This window comes from Aythya marila, assembly GCF_965140915.1.
Source record: "Aythya marila genome assembly, chromosome: 14".
Lineage (NCBI taxonomy): Eukaryota > Metazoa > Chordata > Aves > Anseriformes > Anatidae > Aythya > Aythya marila.
Window position 1 is genome coordinate 12,090,066 of NC_139055.1, and position 25,192 is coordinate 12,115,257.

Below are 25,192 nucleotides of genomic sequence, written 5' to 3' on the forward strand. Positions count from 1 at the left end.
CTGGTTGTTGGGGTAAGTAATGAGCAGACTTGCCAACTAAACTTTTTGTTGCTGAAGTGTTACATAATGTGTGTGGGAGTTCCTGTCAGAAGGTAATTAAGTGTGCTGGATTTAAGCCGTGATTTCCTCTTAACCTCTGCTGTGGACTTGCAGTTAAGATTTAGCAAAATATCTGCTTCTCTTATGTACTATAGGTGCAGTGCTATACACTCTAAGATGTGTTATGTAAGGATAAGACATTAGTTTTCTCACATGTAGGAAGTATCATTTTATTTTGTGCATTATGAACCATCACTACAAGGAATTGCAGTAATCAGAACTCTTGTGTCTTAAGCCAAGTGTCTGCTGAAGTAACTGGGAAATCCATTGTGAATGGTATTTTATCACTTGTGTTTTTCTAGTGACAGTGATGAGGAAAAATCACGAAGAGGTAAATCTCCCAAAGCTGAATTTAAAGATGAAGAGGAGACTGTGACAACCAAACATATTCATATTACACAGGCTACCACGACCATACACAAACGTACAGCAAATCCTTCAAAAACCATTGACCTGGGAGCAGCAGCGCATTATACAGGGGATAAAGCAAGTCCAGAACAGAATGTTGCATCTCATACTGCACAGCCTACGGCAAAGGTGAGATGACAGAGTGAAATAAAATATGACTTTGGAAACTGTTCTTCTAAACGCTGAGACAACTTAGTTTAGAAATTGAATTTTTTGTTACATAGCATTCAAGGGAACCGTTCTATCAAAAATAGGCACGTGGGGTTTTCAAAGGCGGTGAAACCAGCTGTTTAGTATTTGATCTGTAATTTAGCTAGGTTTCAGAAACTGGCTTCAGAGACAAACCTCTCATCTCTACAAAGCACTCATCTTAAATGACTTTGTGTTTTGATTTTTAGTCTGTTTCAAAATCAACCAACAACATCGCAAACAGCTGCACTTTGAACTGTGTATCTCATATGCAGTATTTTAAAATTACATATCTTTTAGGTTCTTCTCTAAGTTACTGTAGGTAGTACAACTAACATTTTCACAAGGTCATACCAAATTGCTTGTGTGAGCGCAGTTTCCTCGTTTTCTGAACTGGCGTGAACTTGAGCTGTCTGTTCAGCATGTCTTAATGTCAGCTCTGACTCAGTAACTTTCACAGGAAGTTCTGTTATGTTATGCTTACGTTTATCAAACAGGGCCCTGGTTTTCCTCATGCATCTGTATAGATAACATAGCGGAGCTTAAGGGAACCCTTGGTTACATGGAGTATTTTGTCCTACTTTTAATTTCCTCACTCTTTATGAGGAGTGATTGATTGTTAATCATCGTGGAACAGATAAAGTGCAACTCTTCTTCTTCTGACTTGCTTTTAATGTCAGTCGATGTAAAAGGAGTTCTGCAAATGTCGATATTTCACTCTGCTGCTGTTATTGTAAAGGCAGAAATCTTATTTTTGAACAAATGATGGTTCTGTCCAGTGCCGTTTTTTGATTCTTCATATGACAGAAATGAATTTGCAATTCAAAAGGCAGGAACCTCTATAGGATGCACTAGCCATTTTTTTGTTTAGAAAGAATTGGGGGTTCAAAAGATTAACTGTGTGATTTCGTCTTCAGGCTTCTGTACCCTCTGGCAGCAAGTCATCTAATGACCTGGTTGATCTGTTGTTTGATGGAGTGAGCCAGCCAGCCTCAACAGGTTAGTGCATTTTTTTGTTGTCTTAATGTATATTCTGATGCACCAGTTTTGATGTTAAACTTGTATGATGTTCCACAGATAAAGTGGAATAGATAAGCTGATAAACTAATACTCAAAAATTTAGAGCTGCCTAGAACCTTTTGCAACAAAGTATTGTAAATGTTATTGCATGGGATTAATAAAGTTAGCAGGACAAAGATTAACTACCAGACCAGTCAGAAGCTGTTTGTAATGCAATTAATTATAATTAACTCTAAAAGCAAGTGCAATCAATTCACATTTAAGCGTTTCTCATAGTGCAATTCAAAGTCTGGACAGCTAGAAATGGATGAAATAGCTACCTAAAGGTAAACGTGTTCATTGTAAAAGACGTCCCTTCAGACTCTTAAGTGTGCAGTTGAATTTAAGTCCATTAATGCTCATAGGGACTTACTCTTACACTCTCAAATTGCAGTTTCTTTTTCAGAGTATGCTAAATATCAGTGCATTGTATACAGGATTGAAACAGGGATTTGGGAGTTTAGTTGTTTTGCTTATTACAAGTCTGCAAAGTTTTAGGTTTTTATTGTACTTTCAGGTTCTTTTAATACTAAGTTTTGATTGCAACTAGCATGGAAGAGAAAAGGGACTTCCATACATTTATGGCCTAACAGTTAGAAGAGTAAACAGTAAAGAGAATTTTTATTTAAAGATCACTTTGAATAGAGAATTAAATGCTCACGTGTTTTTATATATATAGAAACCTTTCATATAACTTTTCTCCATTGCAAAGAAGCAAATTATGTTATTAGAAATGGGATCATAGTCATATATTTGTGGAAGTCTGTATATGTATGTCTTGTGCACCACAGATAGTCAGCTCCACCTTCGTTTTAAAGAAGCTGTAAAATTGTGTGAGACTTTGTTCTAAAAAGTGGGAGTCTAGTGGCTTGGGGTCCCATGTGGCAAGGTGGCTGCATTTACACATGTATAAAGACTACTTTTTACTTAATTCTATTTAAAATTGTTGCTTCTGGGTGTACTTTAATGGGTATCCATGTACTATGCCACACTAGATAATCTTATAATAAAATATTTTTTTTCTGAGTAAATTCAGCATTATGGGCGGCACCATATGCAACAATTCCTTTCAGCACTAGGATACCAAAGTGATACCTCTGCAGGAATGTAGTAGAATATAAAATGCATCAAAATTCTGTTAGAGGGAAGGGAAATAGTCACTGCAATTTCTGGGTAATCTCAGCCTCAGAGATCTGTCTTAATCTTTTCTATTTCTTGTAGCTTTGAAACTATTTACTTTCCCCAAAATAAGTGTACAAAATTGTGTTCTGATTTTATATAAATACAAGTTTATATTTATGCAATATAAAATTGACATCACAAAAATAATAAAAATATTTTATAATAATTCCTGATGGTTTAGAAATACCATTCATGCTTCTTTTCTGCGCAAAAGCTACAAATTTAAGGAGCAATGTATTTTGTTTTATTTAGTTAACTTTATATACAGAGGTGTTTATGTACTTAGGATTTACTACAGTTTGGTGGAATTTTAAGATCCAGGATCACAACCACTACCCCTCATCAATACTTTAAACTTCAATACCCAGATTTTAAGGCCTTTGTTCTCTTGATTATAAAAAGAGATGGGAGCCCTTTTGGTTTTACTGTTTATATACATAAGTCTGTGTCTGTATATGTGTATATACAAGTTGTGTTAAGAATAGACATTTTTCAGTTCAAATTGAGCCTCTCTGTATTTCAAGGAGAGGTAAAGTGCTTTGACATTACAGCATATTTGAATCTTTTATCAGTTTGGTTCTCCGTAGCAAGCCCTTCTTTTGCCTTTTTGATTTTTTTTCTTTTTTTTTTCCCAAAGCAGCATTTAGAAATGGTGTTGAGAAGAGGCGTATTACCAGCTGGCCCTGCTAAATAACCTCTCTTCTGACCTGGGAAGGCAGATGGAAAGGGTTCATTTATAGTGACAGATCTCGCATGGGAATCTTTGAGGATAGCTCATGTTGAGAAGATTAGCACTGTCCTTCACGTGCAGGTCACTTGTTATGACCACTGTTCCTTGCAGCACAGGGTGTGGGAACATTCCCAGTGTCAAGCAAGACACAGGGAAAGGGTCACACACAGCCTTTGATCTGTCCTGTGAAGGAGTTGGCAGGGAAGTCATGTGAATTCAGGGAACTCAGAATTTGCTTATCTTTGTATTTTTAGGTGCAGAGATGTCGAAGAAAGTTGGTGAAGCTTGGGGGTTTACAGGTTACTGAAGGAACACAATTTGTACATAAGGGGAGATGTCATGAAGGAGGAATCTGAGGAGTTGTAGAATGTGTGAATAGACCTGCTGGAAGTAATTTTTTGGTGTTACTGGACACTAGGTTCTTTAATCTTAGCCGGTGATACCTTTTCTTTTGTCCAGAGTTGATGCATTCAGCTTAAGCTTTTCTATTTTCCTCTGGAAGTCAGTTTCATTTGAAAACATGCAATGGAGGTGGAGAAAAAATTGACTTGGCTGAGAATGTTAAGGTGTTATTTTGGGTTTGAACCTAGTTGTTTTTAAAATGAAATTAATCACTAGATGCTTTGACAAACAACCAAGGGGATAGTAAGTGTAGCATGAGAGCTTGTTTCTGCTTTAAGATGTGGTCCGATAAAATTTGAATGTGGTATCTCTGCTCATAAACCTTCAAACCATTACTGTGTCCATCTCAGAGTTCAGAACATGTGATGGAAAAATTACTTGAAAACGTTCATTGCGGTAGACAAAGCCGTGTGTTCATCAGAGCACATTTTTAGCTTGATATTTCACTGGCTTATCCTCCCCTTTTCATTCATAATTTGCATTCAGTATAAAACTTCTGTATTAACGTATGAAAGGTGCTTATTACATCACTTCAGAACTTGTGTTGAAGAAATTTCTTAACTTTGGAATCTTCTCCCTTTTGAAAAGGTGGTGAAATGGTTTTAGTAGCACTACATTTCTGAAAATTTAAAGAGACTGTCCTTGCATTCCCTTCTCTTGTTCTATACCATATGCTGCAGGAAGAGATACTTCCCCTTGGAAGAGCAGTCGCCTTCCTAGCAATGTCTACAGTAAAATAACATTAAAAAGAAATACAAGTATGCATGTATTAGAAAGTGAATGGTTCCTTTTATTACTGCTAGCCATTTATTAAAAAGGAGATGGTTCTAGTTTAATTAACCCAGTTGAGAGTAGCAGATGGGGCAGAATGTCTTGCAGCGATAAGACAATTCAGAAATGGCACCAGATGTTGGAAGCTGTCCCTGGTGGTGTTTGAGTGCAGCACAGATGTTCCAGTCCCACCTGGCTAGTTTCTAAGCACTGCAGGCTAAGCAGCTGTGATGTAACCTATATAATGTACGCATAACACTAAAAGCAAAATAATTGAACTGCTGCAGCTTCTTCTAAGGGTAGGACTGTTTGGAGGTGAAATCTTTGAGGACAAACAAATAAGGTCAATTTCTTAGTTTTTTGGGTCTGTGGAGTAGCTAGTTAAAAGCAATAGTGAGGATAATTGACAGATTTGTTGTAAAATATTTCTCATGTATTTAAAGGAAAAAAGCTTTCTAGTATATGATTCTTAAATCTTCTGTTTCTATATATAGGCTGTGTTTTTTTTGTGAAAAAACATGCTACGTTCAAAAATTGTTAATTTATTTGCTGTATACGGATGTCTGGTAGGAAAACTTAATGTTCATGCTGTAGAAAGGATGCAAAGATCTTAAAAAATAAAAAAGGCAATCACAAACACAAGCCACGTCCTTGAGATTCCAATTCAAGATTACTGTAAAATCATTCATGCTTTAAGTAACATAAAAAATAAATATAAGATTATATTTAATTTTTCATAGTAAGCATAATAAATTAACTCTTTTAAAATGAGAATGTTTGGCTTTTATATAAAAAAAACTTCCAAAGTTTTATTTTCACAAACTGTCAGACTAGCAGCATCCCTTGTTAGGAGAACCCTTTCTAACCTTTTTATTCTTTTTAAATTTATTTTTAGAGATATCAAGAACTCGGATCTTAAGAAAACAAAACTGCAAAATCTGCAGTGTAGTTGGAAATAATCCAGTTTATTGTTGCTCAGGCTTGTATAAATATAGTATGGTGAAGAACAGGAAAACCATTGTGGACTTATGGAGCAGAATCAATAAATCCATCCTGCTAAATACAGGACAGCTTTTCTTCATAAATTCTGCATGCATTTATTGCAATGTTTTTTTGTAGAGGCCTTTAACGGCATTTGACTTCCTTCTGTCTCTAGGTGGATCAACTGACCCGTTTGGAGGATTTGCTGATTTTAGTTCAGCTGCTGCTACAGCAAGTTTCCCATCATCGCAAGGTAGGATTAATTTACAGATTAAAATGCTGTTTAAGGTCAGAGAGAGGGGAAGAGATGCCACGTGCCGTTATTGAATGTCATTTCTCTTTCCAAGGCAAACTCTGTTTGTTTAACTGGACACAAGTGTTGATATTGAGTAAGGAAGAGATCTGTTGTCTAGCACAGCACTAAGCACTTGTCTCATGGGCCTAAAACTCTTTATCAACTCTATTTCAGAAAAATGTGGTAGGGGTTCCAAATACATCCTTGTTTACTTAAAAGCACATAATAAAACTTAGTTGCAAAATTAGATTTGGAGTTTTGCTCTAACTGAAACAAAATGTGACTAAGTAAAACCTGAAACAAACAAGTGTGGGTCTAAATGCTGGCTGAAGAGTGCTCACTAAACATCATAGAGCCCAGCACACCCCACTTCTGTAATAGTAGGCAGAGCTGTCCTAACTGGCATTCTACAGTGATGAATGCTTCAATGTGATAGTATCTGTGTTTCCAAAATGACTGGAAAATTGGCTGTAGTCATAGGACTATTCAAATTATTAATCATCCCAGTCTTCCCAGTGCTTTGTGAGAGATTATTCAACTATTTTCAATAAAAGGTAGTCATTTTTCTAATACTTCAACTAACAGTTTGCAAGCTTTTCAGATACAAGTAGGTAATTAAGGAAAGAACCTACTAGCTGCTCGTGGCCGGGGGGAAGGACTTGGATGAGGTGCTTGATAGTCTGCTTTGCTCGATTGTGGTAGTGCTGACTGTGAACTGAGAAGTACACAGAAGGGTCTTACACTGTTTTTTATAGTTTCTAAATACATACAGAGTTCAGATTGGTCTTAAGAACTTTCAAGACATGGAGAACAGTAAATTAAATGGGTAAGTTGAACAAAAACAAAAGAATCACGTTCAATGGAAAATAGGAGCTCACTTGTGCTAGAAACATGAGATACCCTCAGTTCCCATCTGTCTCCTAAGATTTAAAAAAAAAAAAGAAAAAAGTGTGCATCTCTAAACAATTACAAACTCTAATTATGTTGGCCTTGTCAGATTGCGTAATGAGGGAAGGCTGCGACAAGCTATTTCCAGTCTCCAATGCTGTCTGGGTTACTACTGGAAAACCTACATTGGAGGGGAATTCTGTCAAGGTGTGTGCTCCGTACACACCATATAATGTCATTGACTGATGCCTATATGCATTTGTGGGGTGAAGCTGACTAACTCTTTTATCTTGGCTAAGTAACAATTTATTTTCATTTCCCTTTTAAGAGAAACCTATTTAAAATAAACGAGTGTGGATCTTGCTGAAGTCTGAGGTGAACAAGTCCCTGCCAATCAGAAGAGCAAGGTTTTTAGTAATGCTCACTAGGACAGCACTCAGTTTTGTCCTTGCCTGGCTGTATGGCCCGCACTTCAGAGTTTTCCTGTGCCCAGGCAGCTGGCTCGGTGCAGTCATTTTGCTTGCAAACAGACAAGTTACTAGGTATACACAGCCACTGTTTGAAAAACAACACGCACAGAATTTCTCTTAAAGCTGGACTGGAAAAAATAAATGCTAAAAAGCCACCTAAAGCAATCAACTTATTTTTGGTCAAGTGTTTTTGGAGCCTCCAGTGCTACCCAGGCAGAACAGTGCTGCAAATGAACACAGAGGAAAGGAAGCTGGCTATTTTTTGTGAAGTTAACTTGGACAGTGTTGGTGTTTTGTAGTGGGGTGATCTCAGTGAGAATGCAGGAATACATCTAGAATGTGGAAAGATCAGCAGATCTACCTGAGAGACAGCTTTTAGTTAGCATGTTTATAGTTCGTCATTTTTTTTTCACATGCTATGTTAAGAAAATGTACCGGACATGTATTAATAATATACCTTTAATTTACTTAGCAGGACCGAACTGCTATAATTTTTTCACAGGCTTTCTCACTCAAAACCAAGTTGTTTTGCAAACACAAAGCCGCCTACTATGCAAATAATTTGTGTGTTAATACAGCCTAAATTGATACAATCCTTTATCTGCATTAACATGATTAATCTATTCCAATCACCATTATGCAAGGGACAAGGAGTCCTGTAAAATGATTAATCATTCCTGAACAGCGTAAGCCCCTGTAGAAATCTTTTCCTTCTTGATTAATCATCTTTGAAGTTCTACTGAAGGGGCAAAGCCGTATACGTTTTATCCCCACTTCCATTATTGGTGCTCAGTGCACAGGTCTGAACGTAGATAAGTAAATGCTGAGTGTGCTTCTTCTAGCAGGAATATTTAAAGTAGGTTTTAATTTTTAATATGCAATACTAATTGAAATATTCTAATATAGCCCATGTTTGTGAGGGAGATCAAAGCAAATGTTCTAGCATGGCCCTAAGCTAATGAATATGAGTCTACTTGTGCAATGATATTGTTGGCAATACTTAGATTTTGTGAACGGTTTCACTCTCCTACTATTCTTTAAATTCTAATGTATTGATGAAGATAAAGATGATTAAGGGCTAAACGTTGATGGCCTTTCACATTCCATGTAATTTATTGCTGTTATGTTTTGAGTAGGTAGAGTGCAGTTGCAGAAAATTGCTTTGGGTGGCCATTATAGAGCTGGGCATTGTTTAGGTTAGGCAGTGGAAGCTGACACTAGATTCATCTGCTCCAGCTTTACGTGCTCAAATTTTTATTAGCTCATCTAAAGAAATTCAGAGGATGATTTACTGTTCATTAGAACTCGAAGTTCACTTCACATGGCAATGACATTGCTTGTGACTTAGCTCAAGTACCACAAGAATATCAGTGACATAATCAAAAAGCTGACCTGTACAATGGCCCAAACTTGGAACAAGATTCATGATGTAGGAATGAGAGCAGCTTAAATGGCATTGCTTTATTTTTAGCATCTCCTGTGGATGCTGTTTTAGTCTCTTATTCCCCTATCACTGCTCTGAAGTAATTCTTTTCTTTTTAATTTAAAAAAGCATTTTTAAGGGAGATAACATCTACTCCCATTTGATTCAAAGGTTATGAAATATTCTCAGTTCACTGGTTTGTATCTATGGACATGTGTGATCCTGAAATCAGTACCCGTGTGATTGTGTATAAACAACTTATACTGTTAGACACTTCATATCTCTCTCTGCATCTTACTGTGAATTGCTGTCTTTTTTATTAAAACACTTGTTTGCAAAAACCCTGGCATACTGAAATGAACCAGAGTAGTGATGACCTATGAGTTCAACAAAACTTCTGCTGAGAGATGTATTAGATCCAAAATTGAATTCAATTTCTGCTTTAAATCAAGGGACGCCTTGAAAACTTGATGTGTTTTGCACGAACACTTTATGGGATTGGACTATCACCTCAAATAAGAATTCCCTGGTAACTTGCTTTCAAAGCTTTGATTCCCTTCAACATTTTTTTTACATGAAGAGTTACTGATTTTATATAATGAACTCTGTGTTTTATAATAATGGAATTTGCATCATCAAGTGGCTCGTTCCTGACAGCGGTTCTCTCAGCAAATACCAGGGCTCTGAGCTAAGAAGGTGATAAATTTCCTCAAGTTCTAGGTTTGGTTTTGCCTGTTGCCTACACTCTCCTCTGAAGTTACCTTTCTTTCAAATTTTGTCTAAAGAAAACCTGTCCCTACTTGTTTCGTATCTACAGGTGACATGTTATCAAATGTCCTTCTTTCTGTGTATGGGTGTTTTCATATTTCCTTTGCTACCTTGTTAAAATTATTGGAATATTCATGAGAGGGAATGATGTCCAGATGGAAGTTCTACCTGCAGATGTTAATCTGGACAGACACAGATCAGCTCTCATTTGTTTCAGTTCATGGAATATGAGACTTGTTTAGTGCCTTTCTCTAAGCCTTCTACCTTTTCTTCCGTCTTCCTTCCTCTTCCAATGTTCCCTTCAGGTACAGCAACAAGTGGAAATGGAGACTTTGGTGACTGGAGTGCCTTCAACCAAGCTTCTCCTTGTCCTAGTGCTTCATCTGGAGAGCTCTTCAGCAACGTGGCACAGCAGCCAGCTATAGAGCTCTTCAGTAGCTCGCAGCCAGCTGCTGGCCAGGCTCCAACTGCTTCAAATTCTGCAGATCTTTTTGATTTGATGGGCCCCTCTCAGACAACTATGACCTCTTCGCAAAGTATGAATTTCTCTATGATGAGCTCCAATACCGTAGGCATCGGTTTACCCATGTCAAGGTCACAGGTATGCAGCTGTTTGTACAATTTCCTAATCTTTTGCTTTCGCTTTAATGTTTTGTCTGAAAATGATAGAGTGGTCTCCTGAAAAGAAAATATAATAGAAATTCTAGAAAAGTTCTTGAAAAGCCTCTTTTTATGTGCCAGTCCTTTCTGAATACATTGCTGTATTAAGTGTTGCTGTTTTTCTGGGGAAGAAGGTTGATGTTTTAAACTTTACAGCCGAAAACCATCATCCACTGAATGTTACAGGTTTCCAGTCTGAAAGGGATGGAAGTGAGGACTAGCCGGTTGTCTCAAAATCCAGAGTTGACTGCTTACATGGAGAGTCATGGATTTTTTGGAAACCGTAGCAGGTTGATTTGGTATTAGGAGTTAAACATCAGTATGTCCGAGTTGAGAACTTGACTCTAGATGATCAATGTTATGCTAAATATGTGTTAGGGGATCTTGATACTGTTTTAACCCACTCTAATGGTGTAAGAGCAAATGGCAGCACTGCTTTGGAAGAGCTGAAGTTCACGTCTGAAAACAAAGCAATTTCAGTGTCTCCTTGTCTTCCGTGGAAAAATAAATACTTGTTGTTTAGTCCTGAAGCCTATTAGTAAATTGTTTCAGTGTATCCCAACAACTCCTTCTTTTCTAGCCTCTGCAGAGCGTGAACACTTTGATGCCGAAGCCTAATCCTCTTTATAATGCAAGCACAGAGATGGTCCAGAAGAACGCAAGCAAAACTCTACCTTCAACTTGGTCAGATCCCAGTGTAAATATCAGTTTGGACAATTTAGTACCTGGGATGCAGCCTTCCAAACCCCAGCAACCATCACTTAATACCATGATGCAGCAACAAAGTGAGTTATTGTTGATGCACTGTTTTGCTTTGCACACTGAGCTCTCCAGGGATTTAGTAAGCTGTCCTTGAGATGGAGTATTCTGCTAATTATTTTCCTACGTTGTCATAATTGTTTCTTAAACTACTGTGATGCTGCTGACACAAAAATGGTATTTTCTAAACAGAGCCTGACAAGCTAGGAGGCTGGTAACTGCATGTCTTTACTGTAGAGTTTATACTGTTGGCATATCTTGATTTCAGGCGTCCTTATTTCTAGAAGTTCTCTAGAATATGCGTAGTAGCATGTGTTGCTATCAAATGCTATTTAAAATTTGTTTTTAAATGTTTTCTGAGTCCTCACATGGAAACGAATGAAATAGCTACATTTTGGGCCATCATATCATATTCACAGCAGTGATTGCATAAGTTACTTAAAATAAATAGGACCTTCAAACAGAATCTGATTTACTATTTTTGCATCCTTTTTCTCCTCTTGCAGATATGCAACAACCTATGAATGTCATGACTCAAAACTTTGCAGCTGTGAACCTCAATCCTCAACCTAACATGATGCCTGTACGACCCCAGACAAGCCCACTGATGGGAGGGTCTGTTCCTATGGGGATTGGAATGCAGAGTGTGATGTCAGGTACGATGGGGATGACCTCCATGGGACCCACGCCTATGATGAACCAGGGAATGATGGGAATAAACATGAACATGGGATTGCCAGCTACAGGAATGGGTTTGACGGGCACAATAGGAATGGGAGTACCCAATATCTCTATGACCTCTATGACTACTGGGACTGTTCAACCCAAGCAAGATGCCTTTGCAAATTTTGCCAATTTTAGCAAATAAAGATTGTAAAAATAAATAAATTAAAAATAAATGGGCAGACTGAATGAAGGATTTTTAGCTGCACAAATATAGCTGGGGAAGGGATGGAAAACACTGATCAATACTACTTTTTTTTTTTTTTCTTTAGCAGTTAAAGTATCTACATAAAGAACCAAAAGCTATTTTCTAAATGTTGAAATAACTAGTGTTCAAATTCTGGAGAGATGAAAGGTTCTTCTAAGGAATGTATTAGATGATTTTGCAAAATAATTTGTATTGAGACCATCAAAGCCTTTCCTAGGTAGAAGAACCAATTTTAACTTTGGGACTTGATGGAAGACTGGAATGGGGGTTGGGTAAAAATGTTTGAATCTAATTTTATACTTTTCTTTTTTCTTGAAGAGCTTGACTTTCTTTTCCCCCTCTCCCTGATCGCTTTGTCATAATTGGATCATTCCTTTTACTACCACTCTGAGTCCACAATTGAAGTCACTCAAGTACTATAATCAGTTTTTTATAAGAATATATATTTTTGTCCAAAAAATGGCTTACATATGTGATTATGGCTAATTCAAAGGGACCTGGAATGTATATATACTTTTGCTAATGTTCCAGTCGCACTGCTATATTACCCAAATTTTTATGGTAAACATCGTCTCTCAGCAATTTGGTGATCAATAGATTTTTGGGGCTTTACTTGCCTCTGTTATAACTGATATCCAGTGCAGGTCTGGGAGAAGATTTATCTGAGACTGCTGGAAGGTTTCCTTTTACAAAACTCCAGAAAATGCACTTTCTTGCGGTTTTTACAGTGGCAGTTAGCATCCTTTTTACCACCATTATCCCTATGGAGCCACTGGTTTACAGTGTCAGCAGCAGTCTGAAAGCAAAAATGTTTATTTTTTGCATCTTTACAAAAATAACAAGGCAGATAACACCGTGTTATGTAAATCTATAACCCGACCTAATCCAACAGCATTGAATCTTAGCTTTCATACAACCCTTGGTGATTCTTTTGTGTAAATATGGCATTTAGCAGCTGTGGAATCCAATAGAGGAGTAAAATATATATATTAATAAAGGAAACCTGTAGCAGTCAAAGATTTTACTGACTTACTGAAAACAAAAGAATGAATTAAGATTTTGGGGGGGTTTTGTTTTTCCTTCTGTAATTCTGCATCTAAGTTCACATGAATCATGGTTCTAGAATCTGGAATACAAAGACATCGTTATATTCACAAATTGGGAATATTGGTAAGAATAAGCACTATACTGTAGGTATGAAATTTATTGCCTCCCTTTTCTTATGTTGGATTTTTTTATTATTAAATTGATAAAACTTTGTTTTCATTGTATTCATAATGTTCTGTTATACATAACATTAAAATGTTCATTAAAATCAATGTTGGGCTGCTTTGCCTTTCATTCCATTTGACGTTTATGAGAGCATTTGGGAAAAAAAATAATTATAATTTGGGCAAAGTAATTTTTATAAATAATTTAAAATTGTTTAATGACTTCTTATCTGAAGCCTTTCCTATCTGGCTCTACTGTTAGGAATTAAAAATGAAGCAGGCAAGATATCCTGACCCGCTCCAGCCTTGCTAATGCTCCATCTACAACATTTCTAATTAGGCAGAAATTCATGTACTTCAGCTAAGTGGTAATGAAAAGTGATTCATTTGCTGAATAAGAGATGAGAGTGAGTGTAATTAGCTGACTGCGGTTTTTAATCTTTCAACAATTCAATGTGTTTAAATTAGTTTCAAAGAATAGGAGCTTTCAAGTGTTGTTACATCAAAGTAATCAAGGCAGGCTTTAACGGCTGAGTAGGAGAGATCGCTCTGGTTCCTGTGCTGAAACCTTTAAACTTCTCTGGAAGAACCATCTTCAAAACCTCTCATTCTAACAGATGGGAAGATTCAAACTGGTTTGATATATGCAAAACTGTGGTGGGAAGAAAGCTAGTTCTGGAGGGTAGGTGGGTGGCAAGGAAAATTAAGCCTATAGTTAGTGTTGCTTAAGGGGTGCAATGTTTGAGTAGTATTTAGCAGATTTTCAGGTGAGTTGGGTGAGCCCATTCATTACACTGTCCTTTAAGTTAAGTTTAGCTGGTTAAACAGTTGGCTTTGAGTTTAGAAATTGTCTCTGTTTAGGTTGCTCACATCTCTTCAGAGGAACCAGTGATTATCTTCTAATCAAGGAATTAATTATAATGAAACATTTGTCAGGGATTAGAATAACTCCAGTGGAAAACAGTTGGTCAGTTCAGAGTGGATTTTTGTGGCTGTCAGATATATCTTAGTTAATGGAATATGGGCTTAGGGACCGGCTGTAGTACTGAACTGATTCCCTGCCCTAAGCATTCGTTGTTCTTCTTAAGGGTCGGTATCCTAATGATCAAAGGAGTGTGAAAAAGTTCCTCATCCATCTTGAGTGCCTTCAGGTGGATGGGAAGGAAGCCCTTTAAACCCAAATAAATATCAGAGAAGATAATGCAGAAATATCTCTTTAGAAAATAAATCAGGTGCATCCCTATGCGATGTGTACCTGCAGTGAGGAGAGCCTTTTGCATGGGAGTTTCACTCTGTTCTCCCCCAGTTAGAATAAAGGACATAGAGATAGGTAGTAGAGCTTAGCAGGATATGGTTTATGTCTTCAGACAAAAACTAAATATCAAATGGATTGTGATTGTTAAGCAAACAATATTGAGCGTGATTAAGATGGACATTATAAAATGTTTCTCTCAGTATTTCAGGTATGAGCAAAATAATTTCAATTCTTAATGTTACCTTTTCAGGTGAAAATACAAATGAGCTACTGCGTGAATGGTGACAGATCACCCATTCATCAACTCCTCCCCAGTATGACTTGAATATAACCTAAATCATGCTGTTATGTTAGTATAACTCCTTCTTCATTTTTTTTAAAGCCAGGTCCAGCTGTAACTGCGAACCTTGCAGCAGCCTAGGTGTGGCTGTGGTACACAGCGCGTGACCACATCGTGTGCTCCATATGAACGTTTGGCTTTCTCCCAGGGGTCCTGGGCAAAAATCTAACTTTCTTGCTCTGTCCCCCCAGACTATTCAGAAGTTGAACTCCACATGTTCTAAAATATGTGCGCTCATGCTATGATAGCGCCCAAAGTGCTCAAGATTTAAGAACAGATTGAAGGCAGCATCGGAAGTCCTGTGACCACTGCCAGCATAGCTGCATGGCCTGCTCGCACCAAGCTGCAAAGCAGCAACCTGTCAGCAGAGCTTGGTGCTTACAGGGAGTAAGCGGAGGGAACTGACTGGTAGTAAGAGGTGAATTTTAGAAACTACAGAATGCAGAGGTGGTAAACTCATTAAAAGTTCAGTTAAGATTTGGTAAAAGATGTCTGTGGTTAGGGTCATCTGAATCCATCTCCTGTGAGTGTTTTTGGAATCCTCTTTAAAAAAAATCAATCCTGATATGTGATATGTATGAAGGAGTAATAAACTCCAGCACAGGTGCAGGTTCAGCGATGACTAGAGCATCCACTATGTTCTACAAAAGAAACTATATTCAAAACAGCTAAACAAGGGTATTTATAGCAGCATCTGTTTCAGCTATATCTGTCAGCTAAGAACAGTCTGACACTGCTTCAGGGAGGTGGGGGAGGGATTTATCAATGAAGTGTTTACATAATGCAGGCAGGCATTGTATACTCAAGGTGATACCAACTCTAACAGGATAACAAATATCTAAAGACACTTTTATTCTCCAAGGCCTTTGCTCCAGGAGTCGCTCTACAAAATTGCCTCTGCGTTCCTTTGTGCATAACTGTAAACACTTTTATAGCATGTGACGTTTTATAGTATCTTCATTTGGTTCTGCTTAAACCTTTTAATGGAGATGTAATTTTTTTCCTCCCCTCCCACCCACCCAGTGTTCTTCAAAGCCATCACTGACTAAAATTCAGAATTGTTTCAGGCAAACCCATTGGATTTGACTGCACACTGAAAATCTTTAAGTAAAATATTTAATTTAACTGGAAGGGAAACTTTTTTTCAGTTAGTACTCAGAAATGTCAGCACGCTGAAAAATGACTTATTGTACAGCTCTGGGTACTTGCTGACAGATTTGACTGGCAAAAAGAATGAGAGAATTGGAAACCAAATAGTGAATACCTGTCTGCTTCCAATTATTCCACCCAGAAGCTCTACCCGCAGCAGAGGAACGGGAGTTGCCCTCTTTTTCCTATTAGTGGTAACTGCAGCACAGCTCCTTCGTGGGGACAAAGCAGCTCTGTGCTGCCTGCTCCTCCGAGGCTGTAGCTGTCCGATGAGATGGAGCAAGCAGCTGTGCAGCTCCTTCACGTCAGCCAGAAACACAGAACCCCTGTGAACCTTTTTCCCCAAAGCACTTGGATTTGGAGCTGACCTAACATTTTTAAACAGCTCAGTGGGAGAATGGCTTCCTGGAGATCTTGGTGGGGAGAATGGGTATTGTTTTAGCTGCACTTCTAAGACCTGCCTTTTTGGAGCTGTGTTTAGAGCTAAAGGGGAGAAATAGAAATGCTGAGTTGCAAAGACAGTGGGGTGAACCCTGTTAATGTTGTGAGACTGAAAAGGGTGGTCTGTGGAATATGGAAGTCAATCTGTACGGCTTGTTCAGCAATACGGTTCCAATTTTACCTAGCCAGGTGCTGCAGGAGTTTGCTTCTCTCTGAGTAAAGCAGCCTTTAAAAACTGAAATGTCTCTCTTTTTTGATATGATTCTAGATCCTGTAGTCAAATCAGGGAGGACAAGCAGTATGAAATTCTGCTGAATGTGGAAAATGTAAAAGGCACAAAATTTACATGGCATAATCCAGGTCTCTCTGTTTAAGTAAGTGTTCCATGTGTATGGCGCAGTTCATCTCTGTTTTTCAAAAATACCTTTGCTTGTCACAAATTTACAGATTTTTTTATCACGTGCCATAAGGTACTGGTTCAGTAATTAACTGGTTCTTTAATAGAGCTGCAATTACTTTGTTTCATGAGAAGGAAAAAAAAGAATGCATTCCAAGACAGAGCTACTTTCGACATCTGGGAACCTCCTAACAGCTGGCTATCTAATGAATATGCATCTGCTTAAGAGGCTGTAGTCCATTAATAAACCAATAGATATAAAACAGAAACAATCTTTGTCAGCTTCAAATGAGATTGGATGCAATGTGCTGTGAAGTGTCACTGTCGCGTTGAATCGAGCCGGGGAGGTTAACAGTTGCTCTTTGGTACCAGCAGCTTTGTGGCAGAGGAGAGGGCTGCAGCCTCGTGGTGAGAGGGCTGAAATCACAAAGCTTTGTGGCTGCTTTCTGCTGCCTTCTGTGTCCCTATTTCTCCGGGTACCAATTGAGTTTGAGGCACTGTTGACCACTTACCAACTACGCTTTTGGTTTGACAAAGGTGGATGTGTTGTTTTTTGTTTGTTTGTTTGTTTGTTTGTTTTTGCTACAGAAATGATTTGATAGGCACAGGAATTGAGCATGTGAACAACTGACTGGGGAGAAGTTACATGAACGTGATACAAATGCACCTATTTGACTGAGAACTGGGGCTTGTAAGGGAACTAACACTACCCTGTGAGCTGTGTTGTACAAAAGGACTGGTGTAGGGTGAAATAAACACTCTTAAAAACAGTGACAGTGACCTCACTCGACTGCATAAATGTCTGAACCCTGAAGGGTTGTATCTGCACTTGTTCCGAGATGTTGTCCCAAACTGTAGCAACATTTGGTACCTTTATTTTTGTGTTAGTCTGCACCTTCGTTTCCTGGGGGAGCTCCCATAATATGTGAGGTTGATTTAGCGTTACTTTAAGCATCCATATCCTTTCTGCACAGACATAAGCCAGTCCTGGCTGGTCTAGTATTGTCTTCTTTTCAAAGGGTAGCCACACTGAACAGGAGCCTCCTGAAGTAGCAATAATTATTTTTGATGCAAAATGTTAATGAGGTGGAGTTCTCCTTAGAGAAAAGTTACAATTTCATCTTCAGCCACGGTACCAGTAGGAGTGAGTGTCAGCTGTTAAATTACCAGTCTGCAGGCTCCCTGGGACAGAGGTGAGTGTATCTTTTATATTTGGGGTGCTGGGGGACTGAAGTAGTTTCCTTGTTTAGAAAAATGTTGAGGTAACCTAATTCCACTGCCTGCTGAAATGGAGAAGCCAAGGAGCTTGGGCTGGTTTTGCCCAGGGTGGTTGCAGATTGTAAAGCTAATTATTTTGAAGGCACCTATGTCCCACTTTCCAACTCCTCATCCTCTCCACTTGGAACCCTCCACCTGTACCACCTCTCTGCCACGGGAGTGCAGGGAGTCTGGCAGCTGAGGCACACAGGAGCCTTTGGAGGTTTTTGAGAACCTGGGCTGGATTGACAGCATCCCTGAGCAGACTAGGCTGTTTTTTTTCTATTGCCTACAGATGAAAGATTTCTTTTTTCCCTAACACCTTGTCAAAATGTACTCCCTGACATGGCAAAGAAGCAAATCCAGCCAGCAAAGCTTTGGTTTCTCCTGAGGATTGGACTCCTCGACCATTTGCAGCACAGCAGGTAGGTCACTGATTAGCAACCCGACTTCCCTCCCTCCAGAGCTCTACCTTTCACCCCCAAATTAGCAGGACTAAGATGTTACGGCTTTATCTTTTTTGAGACAGACAAAAGAGCAAACTGTAATGGAGGGCTGTCCTTTTAAATACTTTTACTTTTCAAGGTCATTTGTGGAGCTTTTATCAATCAGAAAGCTAAATTCATACAAAAAGCATCTATAATGAACCAAGCATATCTTGAACCTGATCCCTTCAGCTGAATACAAATTATCTAGGAAGGTATGTTCATTGAGTTCAGCATCCCCGTGACCATTTAGAAAGAAAGCAGAAGCCACTATTGTGGTTTGGCATCTATCAATTTATTGTCTCTTTCTGCTGTAATTGATTTATTAATTATAGCATCTTAATGATCTATTTAAAATAAATAAACCATTTATACCATTTCAAAGGTATTTTGTGATGTTCAGCTGATATTAAAATAGCACGAGCCTTATGTGCTTTTTCAGCAAGTGACCTAATTAGTTAATAAAGTAATTGAATATTAAAAAGGATGTTGCAAGTGATTAAAATTTAAGAGCCTTCAGAACATTATTAAAGCTATAAATCATACATCACTGTTTTAATTTGCATAGCTACAGAATTACTAATGGTCCCACATGCATAAGCTACTTGGCAATTAGTCTTTTAACAAACTGTTGGCGATAGTATGAGATTACCAAAATCTTTCCTGTTTTGACTTGCAACCAAATCCCAGGATGAGAGAACGCTAAGGGTTAAGTTCCTAAAAAACATGGAAATTAAGTTCCTTCACAGGTCTCTGTGCACTAGCCTCTGTCACCCATTGTCCCTTGCCCTTCTGGCCAGAGGACCCCATCCTCCCAAATCCCAACAAGGTGTTGAAAGGAGAGGAAGAAGCATCTGTCTCTAGGTTAGCCTAGGGTCTTTTCTCCAGCGTGGTTCAACGTGCAGGAATTCTCCTACGTGGTGCTGGGCCATTCTGCATTCTTGTCCCAGTACGTACGCCTGTCACAGTGGTGCTTCTCTTCCCTGTCACCTGCACTCCAAGCTCATTAACAGCACCAAGCAAAGGGCAAGCTGCCGCAAGGCAGTGGTACTTGAGCTTTGTCCCATGGATGCTGTCTTTGGGCTGCAGGGAAGGGCTAAACCAGCTGCTTGTCACCTTCCAGCCTTATGGGAAGCACCTGCTGACAGTGAAGGGTTTGCAGAAACATCATGGATGAGGAGCAGCCTGCTGGCCTCACTGGGCACAGCCCCTTCCCTGTGTGCTTGGGGCAGTGAGGGTCAGCTGCCCGCGGCCCGTGTCTGCGCTCTGGGGCTGGCTGCAGGCAGGAGGTGAGCCATGATGCCTGTTTTCAGCTTAATTAAGAGACAAACCGCTTTGGCCAGCTATCTGCCCCTGCTCGCCTCTCTCGCCAAGAGCCAGCGGTTCTGCAGTGATGGTTCCTGGCCTCGGGCCTGCTGTCCAGCTCCTGAGCTGCAGCGGGGCATGGTCCAGTGCACAGGCAGAGAGCGGCTCTGCCACCGTACGGACGAGCAGCCTGACAGGGAGCTGCTGCTGCAGGCAAAACCAGCCGCCTACAAGCAACCGACCTGGTGTGCAGTGGAGCACAACCCTGCCATCGGTCAGCTAAACGGCTGGAGCAGCTGAAAGCTGATGAGAGGGAGAGCAAACAAAGCTACAACCAAGCAAGAGCACGGCTTCAGCCTAAGCTCAGCAGCCTCGTCCCCTCCCCGACCAGTGCTGCGTGTTGCTCCCTCTTCCCTGTGCTGCGCAGCCCCCTGGCTCCATCTGGCGCCCCCAGGACTTGGCTGCTTGCGCCCGCTGTAGGGACAGACTGTCAGTGAATCAGTTTCTAATTTCCCACCTCTTCCTTTGATACGTGCAGTGTTACAGTCTGTCCCAGTCCCTCGCAGGAACGCTGGGTTTGTGCTCCCCAGCTCCTCCTCCCCTTGCCGCTGCCTGCTCGGTCGCTGCAGCCACGCTGCTTGCATAAGCTGATGTGTTCACTGCGTAAGTCTCAAGTCATTTTTCTTTGGAACAAAAAAGACACCACAGAACCACACTTCCCTGCAAAACAAGGCTGTCATTCCCACCGAGTCAGCAGTAGCCTTGATGTAGTTTTAGCTATTAAAGTGCGCTGGCTGCTACAGTACCAGGAGAAATTCATTTTTGTGCTGCAAAACTTTTCAGGAGCTTCCTTTGAAGCCTTGATTGAGGTCAGGGGCTGCAACCTCTTGCACCATTTCCATGTCAGCCTGCAGCACTCTTTGAAAGCCCTTATACTGGATATCCTGACAAATATCAGCTCTTTGTTCATTAGTTTATGCTCTGTAATAGATGTGAGGCCAGGTTTGAGGATGGCTCTCAGCAAGTAATTCACACTCTGCTGCACTAAGGTTTGCTGTGGCTCAAATAGTTGGAGACAGTACAAATCTGCTTTCAAGGGTCTGTGTTTTTAATTAAAACAGCAAGCTAAGGAAGGGGTGACTTCAGAGCATTCTGATTCCACAAGGAATGACAAGAACACAGCTGCTTCTAAAATAAATTAATTGCTGCCCATTATCTTACAGGTAACAAAACTCATCACGTGAGGAAGGCAGCTTTGTAAACATGCGAGCATTACCGCAGTACAGGCACCATGCTGAGCAACAATGTACACTGGAAAAGACTGAGGTTCATACCACTTTGCACTGTTTGGGGGTTTTAGGGCAAGTCAGGTCAGTGACCTGTCCCAGTGCACCCTGGCTCTATCACCGGGTTTCACTGATGTTGCAACATCAAGCACTGGTGTTTGCCAGCTCCTGGCAAGCTCTCAGACAGCACACGGAGGTGAACAGGAGCCCCCTCTGCAGTGAGGCACAAGGTCACCCTGCACAGGGTCACCTGGACTGGTGTGCTCTGCACAGCTATGGGTTTTAATATTTAAACACCCAGTTAAAAAAAAAAAAATTGCAAAACACATTCAATTTGAGAAGCAGATGTAGCTGGTGCACTAGATAGCCCTTCCTCTACCCTCACATTTTTCTGCCCAACACAATTGGTAACTGTTGGTAACCACATCCAGTCCTAATGCTTTGTACTCCACAACTTCCAAGAAGGATAGGACAGACACACTTCTACTCCTGGCCCTGCCCACAAGGTGTTAGAGCAGCTAGCAGGAGAGGCATAAAGCCAGGCCCTTCAGGGCTGTCCTAACTTGTTTATGCCTGGGTTTGAACTGGCCTCCCAGTGAAGCCCTTGGCACAAAGACATCCTGCCAACAGTCTCTACCTTCCTTCAGCTTCCCCAAGTTCTTATTCTGGAGCCTCCAAGCAACTAAAACTAAGTTTTCCTCCAGTTGCTTCTTCCGTGATTTTGGAAACTTTCTGACATTGATTATTATTTATCTGTTATTCCCCAAAGAAGAACCTACAAAGAATCCTCCTTCCCACCAGAGAAATGTAAAATCAGTAACTTTCTACTTTGTTTTAGCTTTTCCCATGCTTGCAGTACAGACCCCAGCTGACTCAAGCCTGTGGCCACAGCCCTGTTTCGTACTCTTTCCACCTAATGCAGCGTGGTATCCTGTTTGCCATCCTTCCTGCTGCTGTAGTCCATTAGGCTGATAGCGTCAGTTTTTCCACTCAAACTCCCACATCCTTTTCCTGATCAACACACTGCACAATTGTTCCATTGACTGCACTCTGATGGGAAAACCTTATTGTGCCTGAGCATTGTCCCACAAAAAAAAGGGAGGGTTTCCTTCAAGCCTATGCTAGAGCTGTCTGTGAATGCACCACTACAGCATCCTCAAATATTCAAAAAATAAGTCATATTCCCAAAGACTATTACTTTATAGTATTTCCTCCACAGCATCACTTGCACATAAACACTAAATGATCTCAGCCTGTAAATGTACAGCAAGATGCAGATACTCACAGAGCACTAACTCTTGCCTGTGTCCCAGCCCCACCAGTCCCTGTTCCCAGCTGTGTCCTAGTGCAGCTACCACCAAGCAGCTCCAGCTCCTGCTCTCCTCCTACAGCCCACCTTTCCTTCAGCCAGGTTCATCTTCCATGCTGCATGGGGCTCCTGCTGCCCCTCCAGCTGAAATGGCACACAGCTGCTGCCATTAGCAGACTGTGAGAGCCCTGCTGGCAAAGGCCATTCCCCTCTGCTGTTCCCACAGCAAGGCTTCCCCCTGCCCCAGGTTTATTTAATAATCCCTTCTGGTGGGGAGATGGGCAGATTTTCTGCTTGTTAGAGAGCCAGCGTGGCATCTCCACCTGCACTGCCTGATCACAAAGGGAGGATCTGGCTGACCAGCTCCCAGGTGAAGGAAAAGCAACCCAAACTACCCATTAAAAAGGGATTACATAAACAGTATCATCCCAGAGCAACCATTACACAGCAAAACCTGTGAGCTTCTTGTGCAGTGTAAAATGAGACCATTACGGGCTACGTACCTGTGCCCAGCCTTCCCCCTGTCTCCACATGTCCTAGTTTAGGGCAGCAAAACCACTGAGCTGCACGGCATCGAAGGCAGCACCATCGCGGCAGCAGCTGCAGTTTGCAAGGACACCAGGAGCAAAGTGAGGGGGGACAACAGCAGAACTGGGTAACAGGGAATGAGGTGAGCAAATTAAATGTGATCCCAACCTCAAATGCTTCTGCTGGTCAAAGAGGTGAGGAAGGGGAGAGAATTGCCCAGGTACTGGCAGGCAGTTGGAGTAAGGCCCTCCCTAAAAGCAGCCATCGAGGCACCAATTACCTTCTCCTGTTGAAAGCTGCAGCCACAGCCCAGGCTTGTGTAGGAAACGAGTCTCATGAGATGGTATGAATTTGAAAAATCTTCACAAAAAGCACACCTCTGTTCAGCAGAACCAAGGCAGACTGGTGTTATCTGAACATCCAACCCAGACCGTGTCATGATTTACTCTTCAATTTGCATCCACTCTCCATTAACTCAGAATCCTAATGATACCTGTTTTAAATATTCAAATACTTTCAGATTTCAAGCAGGCTCTGAGCACCATCCAGACTGACTCATTAACTGAACATGTGAAACAGCAACATACTTATCTGTATTATTAAAACTTCATTCTTGACATATTCTTTGTCACTCAGATCATTTAAGGACTTAAGGACTGCAAGGCTGTGGAAAACAAATAATCAAACCTAAGAAGTGCCCCGTGTTATGAAAGATGACAGGACAGGCTCATAAATGCCAAGATGAGAGAGATCTCCAAGGCAGATAAGAAACTGCGGGGAATAAGCTAGTTGTTTGGGATAATAAATCATTCACTGCAAAAAGATGCAGCTTGAAGTTGAGAAGAACCATTCAGAGAATTCAGGTAACATTTGATCAGGAAAATAATTGCCTCAGTGGCACCAGAAAAGACCTAACTTCTTATAGTGAGGAGAGCTGTCTAACCCCCCCTTTTATTTTTTTCAAAACAGGGACAAATTGACATCAGAACTGCAGGTAAATACGCTTTATAGAACTCCAGGATAGCAACTAAATTCAGGAGGGGAATTTCTAACTGTGCCTTACTACTCCAGCTATCATTTTTCCTTGACTTGAGCAATGGTCTCACCAGATATGAGAGAAATGTCTGCTTCAGCCCTCTCAGATGTCACCTGCAAGTAACAAAAAACAAACAAACAAAAAACATTTCTGTGGCAGTACAGAATTTGTTTCACCAGCAGCTTAGGAGTACAACTGTTGCAGTCAAATCAAGTGTTTTGACTCTAATTAGGAGGGTACAGAGCATATGCTTACCCTTAAGCACCTGCGTGGATATCAAAGAAAAACTCTGCCCTTTGCACTTGTAAATGAAATTAAATGGACAGAATTGTAGTCTAAAAGAGCAACAGTCTACTGTAAATTGACTGTAAATCGCCTTGTGAGACATCAGGGAAATATCAGACACATGGAAGAAAGGGCAGACTCCTAGTGTAAAGCATGTTAAAATGCAAATGAAAGTCAATGGGTGGCAGACCTTTGTGACTCCCCTCTGATCCTTCTCATTATATGCATCCTCATATTGCCACTCATGGCTTTAAACTGTGGATTTTGTTTTCTTTAAACAGCTTGCAGATTGCACCGGGAGTTACTCCTTTTAGAAAATACCTGAACTCCAGAGCACAGATATGTTTCCACCTCTGGCAAACTGCATCCATAGAATTAGCACCTGTGATCCAAACACATCAGCATTGTTTACCGTGGGACTAAACAGGTTCCTGGAGGACAGTTTCCCCACTGGCTATGCTCATGCTGGACTAGATGCCTGGATGCTGGCTCTGGACCTCACCGATTCCTGACAAGCCACCTCCTGATGGCACAGTGGAAGACCACGCGCTAGGGTCACAGCCCTTCGAGTGATCGGGACAGCACTTCTTATCTTCTTCAATATGAAGCTCAATTCCTGTCTGCATCTCTATAAGACAGGTATGATATTCTGATTTTATAGTTAACATACAGGTATAATAATATGCTTATTTTGTAGATTAATACAGTTTTGAACACACAGACAACCGGTTTGCTCCAAATCGTGACTAGATAGCAGCACTCGCATTCGGAACTTGTGGTCTCTGCATCCAGGCACCTGTCCTAACTGCTGCAGCAGCAGCTTCATCACTGACACAAGCGTATTGACAGAACACACAAGAAAACACGCTCTGAAGCCAACTGTTACATGGGCA

The 25,192-nt window shown here is 40.5% G+C and overlaps 1 protein-coding gene across 1 annotated transcript in view; it reads left to right on the top strand.

Moving 5' to 3' along the window:
* CLINT1 (clathrin interactor 1) overlaps positions 1 to 13,346 on the top strand; it is a 48,556-nt gene extending 35,210 nt beyond the window's left edge. The window contains exons 7-12 of the mRNA XM_082771422.1: positions 402 to 636; positions 1,614 to 1,695; positions 5,997 to 6,074; positions 9,971 to 10,266; positions 10,906 to 11,110; positions 11,591 to 13,346. Coding sequence (XP_082627548.1) covers positions 402 to 636; positions 1,614 to 1,695; positions 5,997 to 6,074; positions 9,971 to 10,266; positions 10,906 to 11,110; positions 11,591 to 11,952 — 1,258 coding nt within the window. The 3' untranslated portion in view covers positions 11,953 to 13,346. The remainder of the gene's footprint in view (positions 1 to 401; positions 637 to 1,613; positions 1,696 to 5,996; positions 6,075 to 9,970; positions 10,267 to 10,905; positions 11,111 to 11,590) is intronic.
* Positions 13,347 to 25,192: the final 11,846 nt, after the last annotated feature.